The sequence below is a fragment of the Buceros rhinoceros genome, unplaced genomic scaffold, assembly GCF_000710305.1.
Source record: "Buceros rhinoceros silvestris isolate BGI_N320 unplaced genomic scaffold, ASM71030v1 scaffold1199, whole genome shotgun sequence".
NCBI lineage: Eukaryota > Metazoa > Chordata > Aves > Bucerotiformes > Bucerotidae > Buceros > Buceros rhinoceros.
In genome coordinates this window covers 6,859-29,207 of record NW_010431874.1, presented here as the reverse complement: position 1 = coordinate 29,207, position 22,349 = coordinate 6,859, and the positions used below count along the sequence as shown (strand labels likewise).

At 42.9% G+C, this 22,349-nt stretch overlaps 1 protein-coding gene across 1 annotated transcript in view; it reads left to right on the top strand.

Moving 5' to 3' along the window:
- The window catches only part of CCDC6 (coiled-coil domain containing 6), a gene marked incomplete at its 5' end in the record, with an annotated part of 23,475 nt that extends 12,897 nt beyond the window's left edge, over positions 1-10,578 (top strand). Inside the window, 4 exons of the mRNA XM_010143548.1 lie at positions 760-916; positions 4,017-4,117; positions 7,097-7,221; positions 9,535-10,578. Coding sequence (XP_010141850.1) covers positions 760-916; positions 4,017-4,117; positions 7,097-7,221; positions 9,535-9,726 — 575 coding nt within the window. The remainder of the gene's footprint in view (positions 1-759; positions 917-4,016; positions 4,118-7,096; positions 7,222-9,534) is intronic.
- Positions 10,579-22,349: the final 11,771 nt, after the last annotated feature.

Sequence of the window (22,349 nt, the reverse complement as noted above, 5' to 3'; positions counted from 1 at the left end):
TTTCCCTTTGTGAACAGATTAAACAGCTGCAACGTGAATAGGAGTGCTGATAGAAATGCTGGATGCACTGTCCTGCAAGCAGAAGATCAAACAAATACAGTTTTCAGTTTGGTGTTTAATATCAAGGGATTAACTGTAAACTTGGTCAAACATTAGAAAGCCTCGCGAAATACGTGGTGTGTGTCATAAGGCTTCATCGTGTGTTCCATTTTATTTAAATAAGCTGCCAAAATGCTTCATAGCTTTCCATGATATGGTTTTATGTTTACATGTTCTGCTGGCCAATCTCTGTGATAACGTGTAATCGAAAGAAGGCTGTACAATACATGAAAGGTAGCAATTTCATACAAGTCTGAAAGTTTTGGGTTTCAAAACTTGTTTTGCACTTCCTCCTTCAACATGGAAATACACCTTTAAAACGTGGAGCAGGAATCACTCTATGTCTTCGTTACTGTTTTGGTTTTATTATTCTCTTCATGACTTCTGTCTTTTCAAATTAATTTAAGTAAACATTTAAAACGTTTTTTTGCTTTTTACATTTTATTTCCAAAATTGCTGTCAAGCAGTCATTTATTTCCTTAGCTACCGTTCTGCACTAGACTTTGAACTAATGATTTAGAGGTAAGAATTTTGAATGATCCATCCGGAACATTTTTTGCACCCTCATTCTTGAAGTACTGGAGTAAAATTAGGCACAGCATACTTGTCTGTCTGTGTAATTGAATTTTAATCAAATTTAAACAAAATTTCAAATTTCAGATTCAGAGAAGATGGCACAATATTTGGAAGAGGAGCGACATATGAGAGAAGAAAACTTGAGACTGCAAAGAAAATTGCAGAGGGAAATGGAACGTAGGGAAGCGCTCTGCAGGCAGCTGTCAGAAAGCGAATCCAGCTTAGAAATGGACGATGAAAGGTTCGTACTTTCTCAGCATCCAGATGGGTTGGCAGCGAGTTTATTTATCAATACTCATACTTCTTTTTGCATATTATAGAATGAGTGTTAATAGAAATAACCTGTATGTGGATTTAGTATACGTATTGAATTTCAGCATGGTCCAGGAATTTCTTCAGTAGAGTTGTATCAAACTTGTGCAGAAATGGCATTAGTCTTAGCGTTGTGTCTGAAGATTGCTTAGGGTTTTGATAATGCGTATTGAAATAAATATAGCTGTGGAGTTGAGATTCAGGGTGATCCACCCATAGGACCTTTGTTTTGTCCCTAAGTAAAGTGTTCAGGCAAATACGAAAGGATAAAGGCGTAGAGAGAAGCGTTTCCAGAACTCTTGCATTGTTCTTGATGGCTAAACCATAACAGCCTTGATTTCTTTTCTCTGCTGCAAGCTGCACTGCTTGCACTGACCTCACAGATAGTCATGAGTTTTTCGTGGCTTACATGATGCCTTTCACTGTTCTCTCACGTCATAATCATAAGACAGTGAGAAAGCCGTATCTTGAAAGAGATATACATCTTTGAATAACGCAGTCTGTCTTATCACATGCTCATTATTTTGTTGTGTTTTTACATTATTTTGGATTTATAGCGATCCTTTTAGAAAAAAATTTAAAAGTTACCCTCTGCTGTGTATTCTTCTGATACAGAGATGTTTCTTTTTGAGTTATCAGCATATTTATTATAAGCCATAATTTACCAGGAACATGGTACCAGACATTTTGTCCGAGGAGCACCCTTAAAGTTCAAGGTAGTCTGCTCATTTCAGTGAAATGCTGTGGAACTGGCATGTATTGCAGTAGCATCTAGTATTCAGAGGTACCGAATGCCATAGAAATTAAATCATTAGAAACACAGGATTCTGGTGCTCACATTGACTTTTGTTACCTCATCTTTTCTGCCTGTGTTTACATTGTAATGGTAATGCAGTCAAAATCTAAATCTATGAGAATTACCAGTATTTACCCCAAATGTAGAGAATCCTAATAATTCTTTTTTGTAGGTAGTGGTAATCAGTAAAATGCAGGAAAATTTGATTAACTGTACTGTACTTCTAAGAAGTTTCATTGTCACTTGGTACTACAAAGGCCGGACAGGATCGCTCCAAAACAAGGAACGATCAAGGCAGGGCGAAGCAGGTGAAGTTAGAGTGGTTGGTCTTGGGACAACTAGGTAGACAAATTAATTGTGGAACTACAGACAGTAATGATTTTGAAACGTAAATTTTTGTCGGCTTACATTGTCTTCCCTGATAGCCGATGATACTTATTTTTGGTAGAAGGAAATGCTTTACAGAATGCAAAATACATAGCGCTGCCAAAACTTCTTCCTCCTGACTAGCGATAGCTTTGTCTTCTCAATCCTCCACCCTGTTCTCTGCAGTAGTCGAGAGATACCTGAAGGCAGGCAGAACAGTAACGGTGTGCTGCTAGTCCGTATCACCAGGTACTAGGATGACTGGCAGAACATTGTCTTTATGTACAACACGATACTGCTAGATCACGAAGGCCACTGCTTTCCTGTAACTCATGCACCATCTGCATTACGAGTTAGCCTGTTGCAGAGGTGGCCTTGTCAGCTCAGTTTCACTGACCTTGCACTGGGTAGCTCCTTAGAAAACTTACATTTAATTAAACTTTAATTTGCCATTTGTTAGTTTTCTGTTGTTCTCTATTGAAGCTACTTTTGTTACCTGATTTACCCAAATTTAATCAACTTGGGTATCACTGCAGTGAACTGCCTGTGTTAGGTGGTGTGGCTTAGTGACTGAGTCTCCTGGTTAAAACTCAATAAATGCAGTATAGTATCAAAACATTTTAAAGAGTTCATGAACCAGCTCACAGACCTCAAAGTACTCATCGTTGTGAGTTGCATGAAATAGGACTATTTTTAATGCTGCTCCATGATGCGCGGGGCTTTTTCTGTGATCTGGAAATAAATGTAGCTACTAAGAATTTCTGAGAACAGAGTGGTAAAAGAGAAGATAATTAAGAGTCAAAGGGCTGTTAGGTAGCTAATGTTACCCTCTGCTTTGCTATGTCCAGTAAAGAAACACAGCTAAATGGGGTAATCTAAACCCAGGTGCACGGTTGGCAACTGGTTGGCAACTGTATGCGCAGGGGAGGGTGAGCAGGGGAACCTCTATCCTAGACAATGACTGAAAAAGCTGAGAAGACAGTGCATAAGCAAGTCGAGCTGAACGCTGCCAGCCCACTGCTGTGGAAAAAATACATTAAATTGCTTTTGGGGTATAAACAGTAAATGGCAAGTAGGAGCAATTGGTATGTTTTTTATCTCCTTTTCTGTAGCACTCGATGGCTCTGAAGAGTCCTCACTGTGTTCAGTGAGTAAAGTACAGATAAATACCACTAACGTTATTACAGGTGGGGAAAAATGCCTTGCCTGAGGCTCTTATCTGTGCAATTTATCAAAGTGAAGTGTGGGAGGTGTCTTACAACACAACCCAGACGCATCTTTAGTGGGAGAAAGTCCTTGGGTTCAAAATGTGTCTCTCTTCCAGTGACAAAAGGCAAGATGAACAAATGGTTAAAGGTCGAGACCAGAGGGATCCAAGTAGGAAGCAGGGCATGTTAAATGTGAGGCTGAGCAGCTGCTGGAACAAATTATCAATACTTTCTTTTTTCTCCCCCTTTTCATGATTTCAGATTAGTGCCAAATGCCTTTCTGGAAGTTACATTCCAGCCAGACAAGCTGTTCAGTTCAGTGTAGAAATGATGCTTGAAGTTCAAGAACGTAGCATAGGTCAGATGGGATGAGATGATTTATACCTCTGGCCTTCATGTGTACTGTCCTAATCGCGTGTGGCCAGTTCGGTTTTAACTGGAGGTGACTAAGATTAAAGTCCAGCTTTTTGCATTGAAAGTTAAGCCAGTATCTGAGCCTTCAGCAATGACGAGAGTTCCTGCTGTAACTTCTGAAAGGTGACTGGTCCTTCATTAATCTGATATGATTCTATGGGAATGGAAAAAACCGCAGTAAAACATTGAAAACGTGGCACATTTTAAAAGGTTTGATCTAATTATTCTTTACCTTTTTTTGTTAGATATTTTAATGAGATGTCTGCACAAGGATTAAGACCTCGCACTGTGTCCAGTCCTATCCCTTATACACCCTCACCAAGTTCTAGCAGACCTATATCACCTGGTAAATATTTAACCCAGTTTCTAAAATTACTGTATGCATCACGTAGTAACATGCCCTAGTAATATATTTCGGTCAGTAGTCTTTCAAAACTAGTCTGGAGAAAAAAACCGCGTTGTGAATGTAAGAATAGTTTTGCCTTAGATATCTTCTGGTGCAGCATGTGTTTGGGTGGTTCTGTTTTAGACTGTGAACAGAGACTAAAGGTCAGTTAAGTAGCTGTCACTTGAACTTTTATTTCTTTTTTGCTCTCTCTTCCTCTCTTACTGTCTCTTCTTCCCCCCTTCCCAGAACTTGCCCGACAGGATGCATAGTTCAAGCAGATTTCTGGAGTTTGGTGTTGAATTAGCAATGAACTGCTGTTGTGCTCTGAATCAAAGCTTCTTATAGAAGTCTAATCTTAAATTGTTGGGGAAAAAGTAAATTTCCATTTCTCTTTAATAGAAAAATGGCTTTTATAATTCTGTAAAACAATAACTATAAAATCAAGAATTCCTGTCTCTAGTACTTCATATAACAAAGGCAAACTAACCTTTTCTGAGTTTTTAATTACTGAGGTTTTTTTAAGTTAAAGGAGATGTATTTGTGTTACTAACACATTTATTGCCTGAAATTTAAAATCCTTTAAAATGGTGCTTGAACATTCATTAGAAGTTGTTGGCCATGGATGTTACATGGTACAGATGAGATGTGCTCCATATTGACACATGCTGCAAGATGAGATAGAGCTGTTTTATTACACAGGTCTGCAAGAACGTGTAAAATGTCTTTAAACTCTTGAATTGTCAAGATTTACTTCAGTTTCTCAAGACTCAAAATAGCTGTCATCCAGGTGTTGCAAAAGGAGTAAGCATGTGTGAAAACTAGCGACAGCCGTAATCCATGTTACGGGGTCAGACATGAATGTGATGACAGAGCTTTTCAAGAGATTTTGAGGCTTCTGAGGCAAGCTGAATCACTTGACTTTCAGTGTTTTGCAAGGTGTTACCAAGAAAACGATCCATGTTTTCTTATCCTTTTTCTGTATCAGGGTGTACAGAAACAACATAGTCATGCTAACAACTGTGCTGGAGTAACCGATGTGGACGTTGGGGGTTATACATGTGCAGCCTCCTAATCCAAATACTGCACGTTGTGTCTGCAGTTCACATGGAGATTATGGTTAGAAGTATATGTAGGAAGAATTATCTGTGTCCTAGATTACCTAGAAGTGCACCCAGTTTAGATGCCGATGTATCATTTGGTTCCTCCACTGGAATGAATTATGTTCCTTGCTCTCTGTGGACTTTACTTCCCATGAGTAGTTGATAGGAGGGTGCTGTGTTCTAGTGGGAATTACATCCCGCAGATAGGGGATGCTGGAACAGTCCGAAGGAGAGTTAAAACAGCAGAGCCGAAATGATCCTTTCTGACACAGTTCACTCTTTCGTTAGTCTTGGTCCAGGAAACGTCCCAGGCTAGCACTGCTTCACAGGCTGCTCTCCTTCCCGTCCAATAAATCAAAGTCCACACTTGGGAAGTTTCAGACCTCAGAAAAATAGAAGCAGCAGTTTGTTAGAGAACTAATGAGATCAGTAGGGAATTTTGTACAGCTGCCTGGGATATAGGGGTGCAGTAATGGATGAAAACAAATCATTTTTTGAGAGTACTTTCTAGTAGTATAGTAAGACACTTGTGAAATGGATCATCACAGAATAATACAACTGTTATATTTTCCACCAAGTAATCGTATGACTTGGTACATTTTATCTGGGAAATGATGTGCCTGAATTTGTAGAACCATGATTCAAAACCAGTTAGAAACAGTATAATTTCACACCAATAGCTGGCCAGGTTTAGCAGGTCAGGGTCTGGCTCCTGAACCCCAAAGCCTTCTGTGCTTGCATGGCTCAGGATGCTGCTTCTGAGGAGGGACTCTTACCAGCTGAAATGCTGCTGAGTTTCCAGCATAGAAGCCAGTGGAAGTTATTGCTCCCTCCTAGGCAGCTGGGGATTCGTTACTTTAATTACCTGCTAGTCCGTAGTGTGGAGAATCTGTGCTCTGCTCCGCTTCTGAAACGACGCTAGATAGAGATGTTGGCCTGCAGAGATGAGCGGCCTCGGGGGGACCTGCACTACTCCATTACTGCTTCTGCAACTGCCATGTATGCTTGCACTGGTAAAACTTTTCAAGGAGGAAACAAAGGGAGTCTGTTTTCTTATATGACTTTATTAGTCACCTGAGACTTAGGGTTTTTTGTTGCTGGGGTTTTCTCCCCCCAGGATCTTTGCTCATCAGCTGCAGGTGCAACCACAGATACATGCAGCAAAGGACAGAGCTGGCTGTTGGTGCATGCTGTAGCTGCAGTGGCGTTGTTTTACGTTGATTTAGTGTTGAAGAGGTGTGAGAATGATTAAATCCAGTGTGGTGGTGTGGACGTTTATTAGACCTTTGGAAATTTTTTTGGTCATAACTGTCCAAAGCAGTTGCTAGTGTCCAGCACTGAACAGCTGAGAAAAGGCTTGTCTCCTGCCTTACTGGTATTTTTGTCAGAAAGCAATAATGAGCTAAAGGATTTGGAAAATGTCCTGTTTTGAGAAATATTCCAAAAGTTCAGAACACTTGAAGGCCCGAGCTTTGAGCACTTAGTGTTAGCTATTTCTGTTTACCCTGGTTAGCTATACAGGTACTCTGCGTTTTTATACATCAGGAAATATTTAGGTGGATTTTAGGTGAATATTAGGCTTTCCTTAATGTGGGTAATACAAGCTGTAATTCAAAATGCTAGTTGCTAGCCCAGCCAGCAAGTAATCCCGGAATGTCTTAATTTTGCTTCTAACTTTGGGTCCCTGCCTGTAAACACTGAGGCAAACAGGAGGCAGCCTGGGTGTGGATCTGGTGTGCCTTGGGGGAGCCACCTACACCCAGTTTTAGTTTGTACATACAGTTAGTCTGTAATGTAAACAAGAATGTTGATGTTACCTTGTTTTAACAATTTTTAGGTCTGTCATATGCAAGTCACACAGTTGGATTCACACCTCCAACTTCACTGACTAGAGCTGGAATGTCTTACTACAATTCCCCGGGCCTTCATGTGCAACATATGGGACCATCCCATGGTATTACAGTAAGTATTTAAAGCATAAATACTTGTTACCAGTGTCAGTTTGGTTTTTAAAAGTTACGGTTGCTTGTCCTTAAGCTTTTCTACAAAACATTTTTATAAATGTTCTTTTTTGTCTTCTTACTCTACCTTACTCTACCTACTGCTGCTTTCTTCAACCCTAATTTTCCTCTTCACCCCTCAGAAACCGATTCTTTTTTGGAGAACCTTACTTGTTGCAAAAGAACAGGGTGTGTTATCATCTTAAGGACAGTAATAGGTCTCATCATTGTGGATCAGCCGGCAGGGGGTGAGAAGTGATGTTCTAAGCTACTAAGCCTGGCCCGGGAAGTAAAAACGTTGCTTTCATTTTTTTCCTAGTCTCCACCATCTGACGGATGAGTCCTCTGAGGTTGCTCCAAGCTCAGGTTTTCTTCAGGATGACACACAATGCTACCGTCGTGTAACAGGCGGTTAATTAACAGAATTAACAGGCAGCTAATTCTCATTTTCGATTCTCATTGGCAAAGAAGAAAGTTAATAGAAACATTTGTTAGGGCAATTTCTTATGTGTTTCAACCGGGTTTATTTCCTTTCTGCCTACGATGTTTGCATTTCTACTCAAGTTTGTTTCTTCTAAATATTTGTGGAGTTTAATGAGCAAAGAGAGGCTAAATATCAACCATTTGGCAAAACACCTTGTATCAAGACCATTTTGAGTTTTCACCACAGGTATGGTAGTATGTAGATATTCTGCAAGAGTTTTGCATATACTTGTCATTCTTAGATGTGAAAACATGTTCCAGTAGACTTCTTAGTCGAATACTAAAACACGTCTGGTTCTAAAATGGCTTAGGTGAGCGTGCAAAGCTAATTGTTAATGTTTGGTGAGAACGCTGCAATGGTGGGTAGAACAGGAGGAAGCTGGAGCTCAGCGGAAAGGTAGAATCCTGGTCCTGGTTCAGCCTGCTGTGTGACACAGGAGTTAGTCATCGGAAGATCTTTCTGCTTCTGGAAAACCTGGAACCTAATTTTGTAAATCATTTTTTTGAGGAACTTGTTCTCTGCAGCCTCTGTGAAATACTGCCCTTCCTGAAACTGTAAATGACTTGGTGTCACTTAGAGTCACCATGAGAGGAATCATATTCAGGACAAAATACTATTTTCAGAGAGGTGTTGATAAGTAGCTCTTGGCTCTGCCTTGATACTGAAACCAGGTCCCTTTGTATTGTTAGATGTAAGCAAATGCAATAAATGACTTTCAGTGTTTCAGAGACACTAGTCAGTCGTCAAGAATCTCTTGGCTTTTCAGCTAGAGCATTGATCTATTGTACCTAGTAGTGCAGAAAAAGAGATACCATACACATTGTTTGACTGAAGTGCCATTTGACTGATGACTTTTCATTTTTGATGTCTGTTACAGAGTAAATTGACTTTACCTGTAGTAATACATTTTTTATAGCATGGTTCTCCCCAGAGCTGGTCTTCTGTGGTTGATTATTAACTGTGGGTGGGTGGTTTGTCACGCCACGAGGTTCCTCGTTAATGCTGACTGCATGGGTAAGTAGTGACCTTGGTTTCAAAAGAGCAGAAGTTAGTGTTGTGCAATGTAATTTCTATTTTTTACATTGCTGATATTAAAGAAGATTCCTCCCTGCCCCTTACTGGTTTGTAAAGATAAAGTGAGTTTTAAACCTTTGTGTTTAAATGTGCAGTTTGTTGAAAGTCCCTGGTTTCTGCTGAGGGGAGCTCTCTAACAACTGCTTCACTCCTGCAGCTCACGGGGTTGTAACCTTTTCTTGTTTCTCTTGTACTATGCTGTGATCTTGCTCCAGAGCCTTTCGGAAAGCTCGATGCTGAGCAGGCTCTGTCGTCTGAAACATTTCCATCCACACTCAAGTACCACACAGGTGGACTCCATATGCCAGCAGCATGAAGCTAAAGGTTCATCAGCACCTACTGGTTGGGCAAACACAAGTGGGAGGTGCTGTCTCTACAGCAGCTCTTCATTTCTTTTTAGGTTGCTGGTCATCATAGGCAAATGTATCTTTCAGGACGAGTGTCTTGTGTTCATTTTCTGCAAGCTGACAGGAAGGAATGCAAGTTCTGTTTGATGTTAAAAGTATTTCCCCTTTCCTTTGCTACTTCATTTCAGAGTGTTTATTTTATCCAGAAGTTGTATTGTGCTTCTTGCAACAGTCTGAAATGGATTCTTCCCACATAGCTGGTTGGGTTTTTTTGTTTTTTCCTTTGCCGAGCTCAATAAGTTGATTAGAGAACTTGCACCTGATGTTGTTGAGGAGTGTGTTAAACATGATTTCAATGTTTGTTCTGCAGAGGCCTTCACCGCGAAGAAGTAACAGCCCCGACAAATTCAAACGTCCCACTCCTCCTCCTTCTCCAAACACGCAGACCCCAGTGCAGCCACCTCCGCCACCACCTCCTCCTCCTGTGCAACCTCCGGTCCCGTCCGCGGCGTCGCAGTCAGCCACCTTTCAACACTCAGTGCATCCCTCCTCTCAGCCTTAGTGCATGTGCTCGGCAGTCTGTATGGCAGCAGCGGACTCATAACACGGAGCAGTTTACTAAAAGCCAAAGGCTTACTTGGCGTATTTGGATTTGACTTATTTGCACTGAGGTTATATAGGCTTCACTGTTAATTGTGTTGTAAACGTTTGTATAAAATGCAGCCAGTGTTGTGGGTCAACAACACTAACTTAACAAAGTTTTCCATCAGTGTTTACTTGAACTACATGTATGTCCATTCTCTGGCTGGAACATTGGCTACTCTGTTTGGTAATACGGCATTACATCGTTTTGCTTGGCTCCAAAGCTTCATTTTCCTGGCTTTTAGGTTTGTAAAATTAAAGGGATACCTTTTTATATTTTTTCATGACAATTTGCAGAAAATTAAAGGCATGATGGGCTATATGATGAATTCAGAAATATCACAGTGTTTACCAAGCTTGTGGAAAAAACAGCACTACGTTTCAGTCATTGGAAATAACAGCTTCTAGTGCAAAAGTGAGTCAGACACCCCAATCAGTGCCCGAGACACATTCTCTGTCGTATTGCGTAGCTTAATTCAGCACACAGGACACATCCCTACTTCTGGTTAAAAGCACCTCAAACACATGGTACAGGCTGAATTTTACAGCGAGGGAACTGGCTTGTTGGAGTCTGTGGAATGTACAATTTGTGGACCTTAAGATGTGATGGTTTCACTTGACCTTTATGTTAACCTGTAAGCTGCCCATGCTGGGTGCCCTGTCACAGAGGACGGCGGTAAGTGGTCCTGCCTGCAGGTTACCGACTAACGTGTGCTCTTTGGGTTTTTTTGCTGCAGAAGGCAACGTGATTGTAGAGAACAGCTGATGATCTTTTTTTTTTTTTTTTCTGTTCAAATATATAAATTGTGATTCCCCCAAAGCGGAGATCGAACCGGTAAATGTTCAAATCTGTTAGAAAAGAAGAGTTCAGATGAGCATATAGGAATGGGTTGGCGCTGACAACCGAAATGTTGTATTGCTTGGTAGAAACAGAGTGCAAGGAAGTAGCACAATGTGGCGCTAATGAATGCTTCTTTAGCAGCCTAAGCCGGTACAATGTATAAAGAAACATGTTCTGAGTACATTCTTTCCATCATTTAGCACAAATAAATGGGTTTCACTTTGCAGTGGAACAAAGTGTCACTTCTTGCTATTGACATCTTAGTTACGTTTTTCCCGAGGTTGCTGTCGAGTACCGAGGTTTATATATTATTGATGATTTTAAGTGGTTTACCTCATATATATGGATATGTGGGCCATGGAAAATGACACGAGAATGTTTATTTTATGAGAATATGTCTCTGGCTGTAATCAGAGCAGAACATGAGTAATTTATCTTTTGTTTACAAAAGTTTGTTTGACATGCCTAATGCTTTATTAAGGACGTTTTTAAGAGGGAAGTACAGCATTCTGGCAGCGTACTAACACTTGTACATATATTTTCATGTTTGCCGCTCGCCTCTTCAGTAAGAATTGCAAACCGGAAATCTTTATAAAATTAGTGCTCTAAATCGAAATAGTAAGTTAAAATAATGTTGTAAAAGATTCCGCTTCAGGCAAAACTAGAATCTCTTCACTGTAGCTATGTAGTGTCAGCTCTGAGAGAGTTTAGAGAAATGCATATATAGTCTATTACACTTCTTAAACCTACGGGATCAAGTGCATTATCAAATTACATTAGTTGTGGTAGTGACTCTCCAATCAAGTGATTCTCGAGGTCAGGGCAGACCTAAAATTTGACCAGTGCTTCCATCTGAAAATAACTGACCATAGCAGACGCTCACCTTTCCGTAGAGGGAACTCAGCAGGGAGCACCATGACTGAACAGAGCTCCTGAGCCAGTGACAGGCAGAGGTGGGACTGAGGTCCAGATAGGCCTGGTTTAGTTTGACGCTTGTCCTTTTGTAAACATAAGACGAAGTCAAAAAACCTGTATTCTTTTGTAAGTAGGATTCCAGCTCAAGTATCCCACTCTTTGAAACAGTGCCCTCCTTTCTGAAGTGCTTTGAGATTCCTGGACGTAACGGGCCCTGCAGAGTGCGAGCTCATAGCGGTGGTAGCATAAATGTGGTGGGGCGGGGCGGGGAGCGGGGAAAGACTTTGACAGTGTTGCTTTAAGATCTGAAAGTGGAAAATTGCCTGGAATAATTTATGTCTGAATCGTATTCCAAAACTGAGCTTGTGTAACCCAAGTTCAGCTGCTGTTATCAAGTGTCTTAGGGAACTCTCCTTACTGTTCCAGTGGGACTGTTACCAGGAAAGTTAACGAACTGACAAATGTATACTGGGGCTTGAAAGTGTAACAAGGTGCCCGAGTTGGCCTTACCTAGCGAAGAACGTTGAACAAACTTTTGCTTGCAATCAGAAGTATTAAACTCTATTTGTAGACTTTTTGAATACGATGAGAAATTGTGCACAACCATCTCCTAATAAATGTAAATGGATTTGCAGTTCTCCTTGTGAATTATAATAGTGAATTATGATTCTGCAGCTGTCAGTGGAGAAACTCACTGGACTGGGAGGTCCAGCTTCCTGTGAGAGCTCAAGTGCTTGGCTTCTGTACCTCCACAGCATCTGGGTGGGTTTCTGTTTTCATTACTAATGCCTGCCAGTTGCATACTGCATCCTCACTTGTTGTGGAAGGCCACAGAAGCAATCTGTGGCTGTGATGAGCATTTTGTGAGGTTCGAAAAGAAAAAAAATAAATCTGGTAGCTGTTTCAGCAGTGCTTTCCTCTCTGACAATCAAGGAGCTTTCTTTTTTCTTTTTCCTTTTTCTCTTGAGCAATCTGGCTTGCAGCTGATACTCTGTAGAGCATTAAGAGTTTATTTTATCCACGGTTTGTCCAGAGGAGTTCTTTGGAAGAAGAGGTGGGACTGCTCAGAGACAGACCAGAGGAGTTCTTTGGAAGAAGAGGTGGGACTGCTCAGAGACAGACTTCCAGCTAACAGCCAAATAAGAATGTTTAAGTTCCCTGTGCTCCTCTGAGAGCCTATTTCCAAGGGCAGAGAGGACTGTCAGAGTTGTTCAAGTAAGTGTCAGGGCTTTTCTGCCGGCAGTGGCTGTACGGGAGCTGAACGGAATGGGATTCCTTTCCTGTTAGTGTGTTTGCCCTCAGGAATCTGTCTGCCTGGGTGGAATCCCTGTGCCCTCAGCTGAATGCGAAATGGCAGTCTTGGAAGCAACAAAAACAAGAAAGCTTCCTGGGGTCTGTGCGAGCTGCGCTGCTGACAGGAGACAATGTGGACTCCGTGTGTTTTGTTAAATAAATGGAAACTCATCACAGAGGCAAATAAAGGAGCCTTGACTACTTCATCAGTCAAAGGCAGCAGTCTCTCATCCTCGGTATTGATTATTGCTCGCCAGAGGATGCGTCCAGGGACCTTGTTTAAGGCCTGTAGTGTTTTTTCCTAATCCTAATGCTTAGTTTTACAGGCAGTATTTGAGTTCTAATACTGTTCAACTCTTTTTGATGTTTCCTTTTTGTTTCAGTCATGGCAGTCTATTTCTTTCTCATCCTTGGGAGCCTACAGAGCACGGCCTATGCAGAGCATATTTCTCCAGGTCAAGCCATCTCATAAGAAACCAGAAGGTTTATGAGTGTAAGATATCAAATTATAATCCATCCATATGTAACAACAGCCTCCTTGAGGAGAAAGATCTGTCCTCTTGGAGAGGGAGAAAGGAGAGCCCCTGATTACCAGATGCATAGAGACAATCTGGTTTCCTCAGTTCCCCCAGGGGCTGAATGCCTCTCCCAGCCCTTCTCGGATTCGGACTAGAGTTCTTCTAATTGTTTGGTTTTTTTTTTTAAATTCCACATCTCACTGTACTGAGTACTCAGGATATCTGTTGTGTTCGTTTTGGGTAATAACCACTAGCCCCAGTTCAAACAGTGGTTAGGAGTCATTGCCACTTTGTGAGCCGGACGAAGTCACTGAATATGCCAGACTGTGGCCTTTACGATGCAGTTGATGCAGTGTGTGCTCATATCATGATTTCCTTTTCTTTCTTCAAGCAGCTGCCTCTGTCTTTGCATTAGTTCTGTGCCCTGAAGAGGAGAGAAAACTATGGGGGTTGGTGCTGCACTAACGGGCAGCCGCTATGTTGGGGTTGGATAGTGCTTGTACCTGTTTGACTGGTTAGGCTCCAAAGAACAGTACTACCTCAGCTTTCGGTCGGGATGACGTGGCCACCGGTCAGGGGAAGTGTCGTAGCTGCGCTAGGTTTCATTCTGCACTCCTGGAGAGGAGTCTGTCTGCGCTGGAACCGAGCTCCGGAGGTTATAAAGCTTTTGTAGAGGAGGAGTGGGGAGTTAGGACAGGTGGTGAGGACTGAGTTTGAGAAAACAGTGTGTCCCTGTAGTAAATTGCTGCTCAGAGTGCTCTTTGGCTGGGCCTGGGAATTGGCTGTACTTAAACGACCTTTTTTTTTTTTTTTTCCGTGTTTCAAAAAGTGCCGTGTGGCAGATCTTTAAGTTCCTGGCATTGGTATTTAATTAAAAAACAAAAGCAGTTCCCCTTTCCACAGAGCTATTGGAACTAGTCTTCTATGGGCAAAGGCGGTTTTTCTCATGATATAAATTAATACTGTCTTTGTAAGCGAAGGTGTTTTATTCTAGTGGTAAAACCGAAGATGTCCAAGGCACTTTAGTTTGTGATTGCTGACTTTTGTTTTGGCAGGTCTTTCAGACCTGCTGTGGAGGAAGAAAACAGAAAAATCACCTGACAGCTGTAGACTGTTCCTTTCCTGCAGAAATACAGCAATTTCCTCAAATGCATGTCAAAATGGCACAAGCATCCTTGAGCCTTTCTGAAGCTTATTTTTGATTTGAGTACCTTGGTGATTGCTCGTGTGTGTTTAGAGAATCTCGAAGCCTCATTGTAGGTCGGTTGGGTGTCTAGCTGGTTGTTGCGATGTTTTTGTGATCCTAGTGAAGGAAGCCTGTTCAAATTTGGATCAAATTTATAAATCCACTGGTTAACAACGATGGTCAAAGTGCAGATTCGTTGAGCATGAATCCAAGTGACGACTTGAAAAGCATTACACTGTGTTGGTGTGAATCGGAGCTTGTTGGTGAAAGAACCTCAGAACAAAGAAGGTTGTTGTTTGGTTTGTTTTTGGTTTTTTTTTTAGCAGGTTACATCTTATTCCTGTATTAGCTGTATTATTGCTTTGTTGTATATCTCAAGGTGTTTACATATATTTGTAATTGTTACGATGTGTCTGTAATCAAGCTCATCTGTGCCTTCATGCAGACTTCCAATAAACACTTGATTTTTTTTTTTTTTTTTTTTTTTTTTTTTTTTTTTTTTTTTTTTTTTTTTTTTTTTTTTTTGTATTTACTTGTATGGAAGAATATGGGTGGGATGTGTCTTTCCTTCTGTCTGTCAGCCTGTCATCACAAAGGAAAATCAGAACTAGGGAAGGATACTGCTTGTATTTGGTGTCTTTGATTGTAGTTGGGCTGAGTGGGGAACCTGGGGACTGTCCTGTTTGCATAATAAAGGAGATGCTCCTGCTTTGGACTAGGTGAACATGTACTTCCTGATGATTGGGGGTAGGAGGGGGACACAGTTTCATCTTTTTTCTCAGCTCACCTGGGCAGAGATGTGTATTTGTACAAAGCTATAGGAACACTTGGGTGTTTGTAGAGTCAAACGCACAACGGAGCAGTGCAGCTGCCTTTCTACAGAGGGGAGGAGAGCAGGTGCAGTGTACTGCAACTGCAGCGTTACTGTAAACTGGGTATTTACAGTAGAATTGTAACCTTGGGGTGCCTAAAGAGGATGGTGCATGCATTTGTGAGACTTGCATGCCTGCTCTATGATGATGTCCCCTGTGAAGCCTCAGGTTTTGTCACCTTTTTATCGTATGCATTCGTGCACCTGTGAAGCACAGAGCTCGCCCGAGCGGCGTAGTCACCAGTGTCTGTAAGGATTGCTTGCTGTGCCTGGCTGTACTGAGAAGTGTCTGCGCTTTGATCTTCAGTCTCAGTTGATCCTGGATTCAGTGTCGAATCTTGCTGAACTCGTTGGTGGAATCCACTTGTCTCTGTCCTGTCATTCAGCTGCCGCTCAGGGTTAGTTTCAGGTTGCCTTGTCCAGGTGTTCTCCCCTTGCGATGGTGCTGTTGTATTTATTCTGGTGCTCGTACCCCGATATAAAAGAAAGCAAGTTCCCAGCAATGCAGGGGTTAACTTAGATACCGGTAAACGGCTGGAAGCAGGAGAAAGAATGATGCATTGCAAAGCGAACAATTTCAGTAAGCCTAATCCTTCCCGTGTGTAAAGGTGCTGACTTGGATACCGTCTGTTCTACCTGCTTTAGAGGCCATTTCTTACCTTTCAAGATGTTGGATGTATCCTTCGGCGCAGGAGCAGGAAGAGGTTGAAGTCAGCCCTGCCCATCCCAGATGGAGGCTGAAGGTATGTATGTATAGACACCACTGGTTCACTGGAATGCAGCAAACACTGAACGCTGGTGCTGGGGAGACTGTGGTGGGAACCTTGCCTTGGAGCTCTTCAGAAAAACCAGCTATGGCTTTTTTCTCCTGCTGCGTGGGGAAGGGTCTCTTCATGCTAACGGTGAACGGGTGGGGATGCCTGCTGCAACAAACTTTCCTTTGGGCCATGTGGGGCAGGAGTTGGAGTTTTTACAATGAAGAGTGAAATGTGGAATCTAGACATGGTTTGTGTAAGATTAGTTGCAAATTCTTTGTGTTAGTTAAAACACTGTACAATATGCCCTATAGTTTTTTTTCTCTAGGACTTGGACAAAATCTGGCTTGTGAATTTAATGAAACCAGACCGTGATCTGGGGCGGGGGGTGTGTTTTTGTGTGCGTGTGTCTCAACTCCTGTGTGACCACCTCCATCCTTGACAAGGCAGGAAATAACTGCTGTCTTGTGAGACTGATGAAAAAAGCTTCAGCATGACCACAGAGATGAATTTGAGAATTACAGGAACCTTGTAGAACATCTGTGTGTAGCCAGCTACGTTCAGGATTCTCGGTACGGTAGAGACCACTTCCATAGAATCATAGAATCACAGACTGGTTTGGGGTGAAGGGACCTTCAAAGCTTACCCAGTCCAACCCTCCTGCAGTGAGCAGGGACATCTTCAACTAGATCAGGGTGCTCAGAGCCCCAAGGTCCAACTTGACCTGGACTGGTTCCAGGGATGGGGCTTCAACCACCTCTCTGGGCAACCTAGGCTAGGGTCTCTCCACTTTCACTGTAAAAAATTTCTTCCTTAGATCTAGTCTAAGCTTGACTGTCAGCAGCAAAAAATAGAGGAGGGGGTCAACAGTGAGTGCTTTATCTTTCTGCCTGGAGATGGGAACTGAAGACCTGCTGTGACCTCTCTTTTTTTTTCCATGCTTCCTAAAAATCATGATTTTTCTCTGGCTCTTCAAATCCTACCTACATCTGCTTATTTTCTAGTGAGGGGAAGAAGGGCGGTTAGTAATATGAACTAATTTTGCAGTTCAGCTGAAATTGGCACTTGACTTGCTGTGGAATATGCAGATTTGCTCATCTGCATCACCAAATAAGGCACATTTTTGGATCACTTGTATGTGAATTTTTGCAGTAGCTGTGATATGAAGAGCGTTGGCTGGCTGCAAATGAACAGGGGAATAGATGGACCTAGTTGAAAGAAAAGAGTGGAGTTTGAGGTTCATAACGGGGCAGAGAGAAGAAAACAGGCCAGGTATTCAAACACCGTTTGAGTAGCCCTTTCCTCTGCCCAGTAACAGGATTGGTTTCTCTTAGGCAGCAGCGCTGGCACCAGGAAGTGTCAAGCAAACTCCAGTTGGATCAGAGAACTGAGAGCTGGATGGACTCCGGAGAGCCTTAGCTGCTGGAAAGCGAGGAGCAGCCAGGAGAGTAGAGGGCAGTGCCAGAGGGAGCAGTGTAGGAGGACGTACCAGGAGGGAGAGGGAGGGAGGAGCCCTGCGGGAAGTGCTGGGGTCGTCAGTCACCCCGAAGGGGCAGGAAGGTTGGCAGTGAGTTTTGGGGTGACTCTCCTGCTGCCGCATGTCTTGCAGAGCTAGATCTGCCTCTCAAATGATTCTGTCGATGACCGAGGCCCCCACACAAGTAAAAAATACAGCACAGCCTTGGCAGCCACAAAATGGAAATTCCAAACTACGCTCAAAAATTCCCAGCTGCTGTGTTACATACCACCAAAATCTTCATTTTCACGGACACTGGAGCTAGAAGTAAGTTTCTGCGGATGGTGATTAAAACAATAAAGACTTTTAAACTTAATGCACTCTGGTGCTGCTTTGCTTGTCAGGACTGATTTCTGTATCATTTTAAAATCATCTGTTCACTTTTCCTAATCACAGAGATTTCTGCAGCAGTCAGCTGCAACTGGCATGAGTTTTATTTAAATTTATTTTCCTGGGTTTTCTTTCCACAGCAAGTGTTGGCCATGGCAACATACTAAGGAATTAAACCTGTTAGAACTTACTGCATTCCTCGTGCTATTAAGGAACTCTAGAATTAGTCTGGCTGTTGGCTTGAGCGTTTAATTAAGGATGAATTTAATGCAGTTCGTTCCTGAAGGTAATTAACTGTTTCCAAGTGAACCATTTCATATTGTGAACAGTCATTACGTTTCTTTGAAAAACTTCTGTGCAGGCTGAAGCATCTCCTGCTATGAAGTGTAGGAATAAGGGGAGGAATTATCCCGTGCACCAGTACAGGTCAGGGTGACCTGCTGGGAAGCAGCTCTGGGGAGTAGGACCTGGGAGTGCTGATGGACAACAGGTTGACCATGAGCCAGCAGTGTGCCCTCGTGGCCAAGAAGGCCAGTGGTCTCCTGGCATGCACTGAGAAGCGCGTCACCAGCAGGTCAAGGGAGGTTCTCCTTCCCCTTTACTCTGCCCTAGTGAGGCCAGATCTGGAATGCTGTGTCCAGTTCTGTGTCAGGGCTCCCTAGTTCAAGAGAGACAACAAACTACTGGAGAGAGTCCAGCGGAGGCTATGAAGATGATGAGGGGACTGGAACATCTCTCTCAGGGGAAAGGTTGAGGGACCTGGGGCTGTTCAGCTGGAGAAGAGAAGGCTGAGAGGAGATCTCATCAGTGCTTATCAGTATCTAAACGGTGGGAATCAGGAGGATCGGGCCAGACTCTTCGCAGCGGCAGGACAAGGGGCAACTGGCACAGGCTTATATTACCCTTAATGTGTATGTGCAACTCTCATTAAAATTAATGGTAAGCATACCCTAAGAACAGATAGCATCTCATTTTTAAGACTGCATCCTGGTTTTGTACTAAGAGATGGATCATTAACCATGAGCCAGCAATGTGCCCTTGTGGCCGAGAAGGCCAGTGGTATCCTGGGGTGCATTAGGAAGAGTGTGGCCAGCAGGTCTAGGGAGGTTCTCCTTCCCCTTTACTCTGCCCTAGTGAGGCCAGATCTGGAATGCTGTGTCCAGTTCTGTGTCAGGGCTCCCTAGTTCAAGAGAGACAACAAACTACTGGAGAGAGTCCAGCGGAGGCTATGAAGATGATGAGGGGACTGGAACATCTCTCTCAGGGGAAAGGTTGAGGGACCTGGGGCTGTTCAGCTGGAGAAGAGAAGGCTGAGAGGAGATCTCATCAGTGCTTATCAGTATCTAAACGGTGGGAATCAGGAGGATCGGGCCAGACTCTTCGCAGCGGCAGGACAAGGGGCAACTGGCACAAACGGGAACATCGGAAGTTTCATCTAAACATGAGGAGAAACTTCTTTGCTGTGAGGGTGGCGGAGCTCTGGCACAGTCTCCTTCTCTGGAGAGATTCCAAACCCACCTGGATGCCATCCTGGGCAACCAGCTGTGGGTGAACCTGCTCTAGCAGGGCAGTTGGACGAGGTGATCTCCAGAAGTCACTTCCAACCCCCACCAGCCTGGCATTCTGTGAAGTGTGTATGTATTAACTGTGTAACTGAAATTAGTATCTGCATTAAGAGGGGAACCTGTTTTCTCAGCTGAAACACCCCAGGAGCTTCCCAGAGGTGCTCTGGGAATGCTTGTTCCAGCAGTTTCCCTGGTGTAAAGGGATGGTGTATTGCAAGAACAGTTTGTGTGAGTCAAGATTGCACGATAAAGCTTCAACTTTTATTTTATGGTGTGTTTTAGGAATCCACCTAACTGTAACAACAGCCCTCAGCGCTAAAAATCACGTTAACTGTAACTTCAGCCCAAATCTTGCCAAGATCCTTGGAATAACACGGACAGCAATAACCTTGCTAAGCATATCCGGGGTGAAATGATTTGAACAGTGAACCAAATCATGATGAGCAATGTATTAACTGTGGCAGGAAGCTGGATGCTTTCCCTGGTGTTTCATCAATCAGAGCCACGATGCCTCCTGATAGCCCCAAAACTCACTCAGGATTTGCTCAATGTTTACTAGGTCAAGCCATTAAATGCTGAATAAACCAGGTGCTGCTGGAACTGAGTGTGACCGAGGTAGTCTTTCAGGCTACGAAATTTCACGTCTTGAGTCGTTTATACTGGTACGAGTGGCCAAAATTGTAGCCTGGTGTTTGTGTGTGGGTGTGTGCTTGCGGTATAATGAAAATATATTTAAACCTCTTGCCTTCATTGCTTGGTTTGGGTGGTTTTAGTTGGGTTTGTGTTTGGTTTGGTTGGGTTTTTCCTGGTTAACGTGCTGCCGGGTTTATTTGCCTGCTACTTGCTTCTCTTGTGACTCTTGCTCTTTGGTCCATCCTGTATTTTATCAATCTCCTACAACTGCTGGGGCAGTTTGTTCTTTAATGATACAAATATCCTGTAATTTATAGGGGATAATGAGCCTCCTGAACTTAGCTGCCATGCTATACCAGTCTCATCTGCTGCTGACAGTACAACTTCCATCTTCTCACATGTTTTTCAGTTACATCCTACTTCCAAATTCCTGTTTTTAAGACCATTCTGGAAAGAAGAGTTTGTAGTGGTTTGCTTTTTTAACAGCACCACCACTTGTGTTGCTGAATGGCCACCTGATCTTATTTCAGATGTATTCATGGAGGAATGTTCCAGGATGTGGTTCAGCAAGCAGCAAGGGACCTGTGATCAGTTTCCCAAAACACCCGTAATTTTTGAGGGCTGCAGTTGGCACTTACCTGGATGTTGTGGGGCAGCTGCTGTTCACGCCAATGAAATGACTGAAGCGAGGTCATTTTGGACTTAGACAAGCAGGAATCAGGAGGTTGGTTGCAAATTCCAGATGGATGAGTGAGCTTCGAAATTAGCTTTGAGGTCTTCTCCACCTTACAGTGGTTTCTATACTGAGCAGTTCCTCCAAGGCTCACATGGGGAGCTCAGTGAAAGGCGCAGCGATGCTGTTGCTGCAGGGTGGGAAGGAGCCGGGGCACTGGTCTCTCGACATTTACGCCCTGATAGTAAAGTTGCCTACATGATGCTCAGGCTTCACTTTCTTCTTCCACAACAAATCTTAAAAAATAGAGCGGACAGTAAAAGCCTGACACTTGTTTCAGTTTTCCTATCCAAGTTGGCCTAAGGCTGAGGGGGGGTGGGGGAGGTCTCAGCAAAGAGCAAGGATTCAGCAAAGACCTTTTTGTTTGTTTTCTCCTCCCCAGCGCTCTGCGCAGAGGCAGGGTTCCTGGCTTCCCCTCTCCTGTTTCCAGAGCAGCTACATAATTACCGCAGGACTTCAAAGGCAGGTTAAAGGAAACTGTTAAGGATGTTTTCCATCTCTGGACTGGAGAAACTTAAGGTGGTTTGTCAGCCTACCCTGAAGCAGAAAACTTTCCTTTAAGGAGAATAATTATTTTCTGCAAATGCAGCTTTAATTCACTGTTGACCTACTCAAATGTAAAACCAATCTCTCTTTACCGGTTTTACTTCAACTCTTTTAACTAGGGCAGATCTCCTCTGACATTATTCTCCCTAGTGGTGGGTATATAAAATAACATTTAGAAAAAACACATTTCTGCAACTTGAAGCAACGGAATATTCTGTGAAGACCCCAGCCCCGCATTTAAATGTGGTGTAGATGTACATGGAGCCTGTGCCCACTGGTCTCTTGGGCAACTGTAGAGACATCTTTAATTGCTCTATACAGGGAGAGGAACAGCAATGAGGAGAAAAATGGAAGAGGAAATTCACGGGTCAGTTCGCAGCCTAATAACTGTTTGGGAATGCTTTGTATAGAAAAATAAATTCCAACCCTCTGTAGAGATATTTGATGCAAACTTTCTCCAATGTCTCCCCTACACCCAAAATAAAAAAAAATAAATGTAGCCACATAAGGATATCTTTTTGCTTGGTTTTTGTTTGGGTTTTTTTTTTTTTTTGGTCAAATGAACCCTTTTTTCTTGATCTGACTTTCAAATCCTTTTAATATCCTTGCAGGTATTATGACTCTTCTGAGGGACTTCTCATTACCAAAAAGCAAACCACAGGAATCAATGGAGAAATAACCTGACTCACCCCTAACAGCAGAGAAGAAGCTAAAGAGCTTACCCCAAGCCCAGTCTGCAGAACCTTGGCTTGGCCCTCAGACTCACGGCGCAGTCGTGCATCTGACTTGTGCAACCCCAGAGCTCAAGGTAGGATGGCTTCCTTCTTCCAGGAAGCATTCC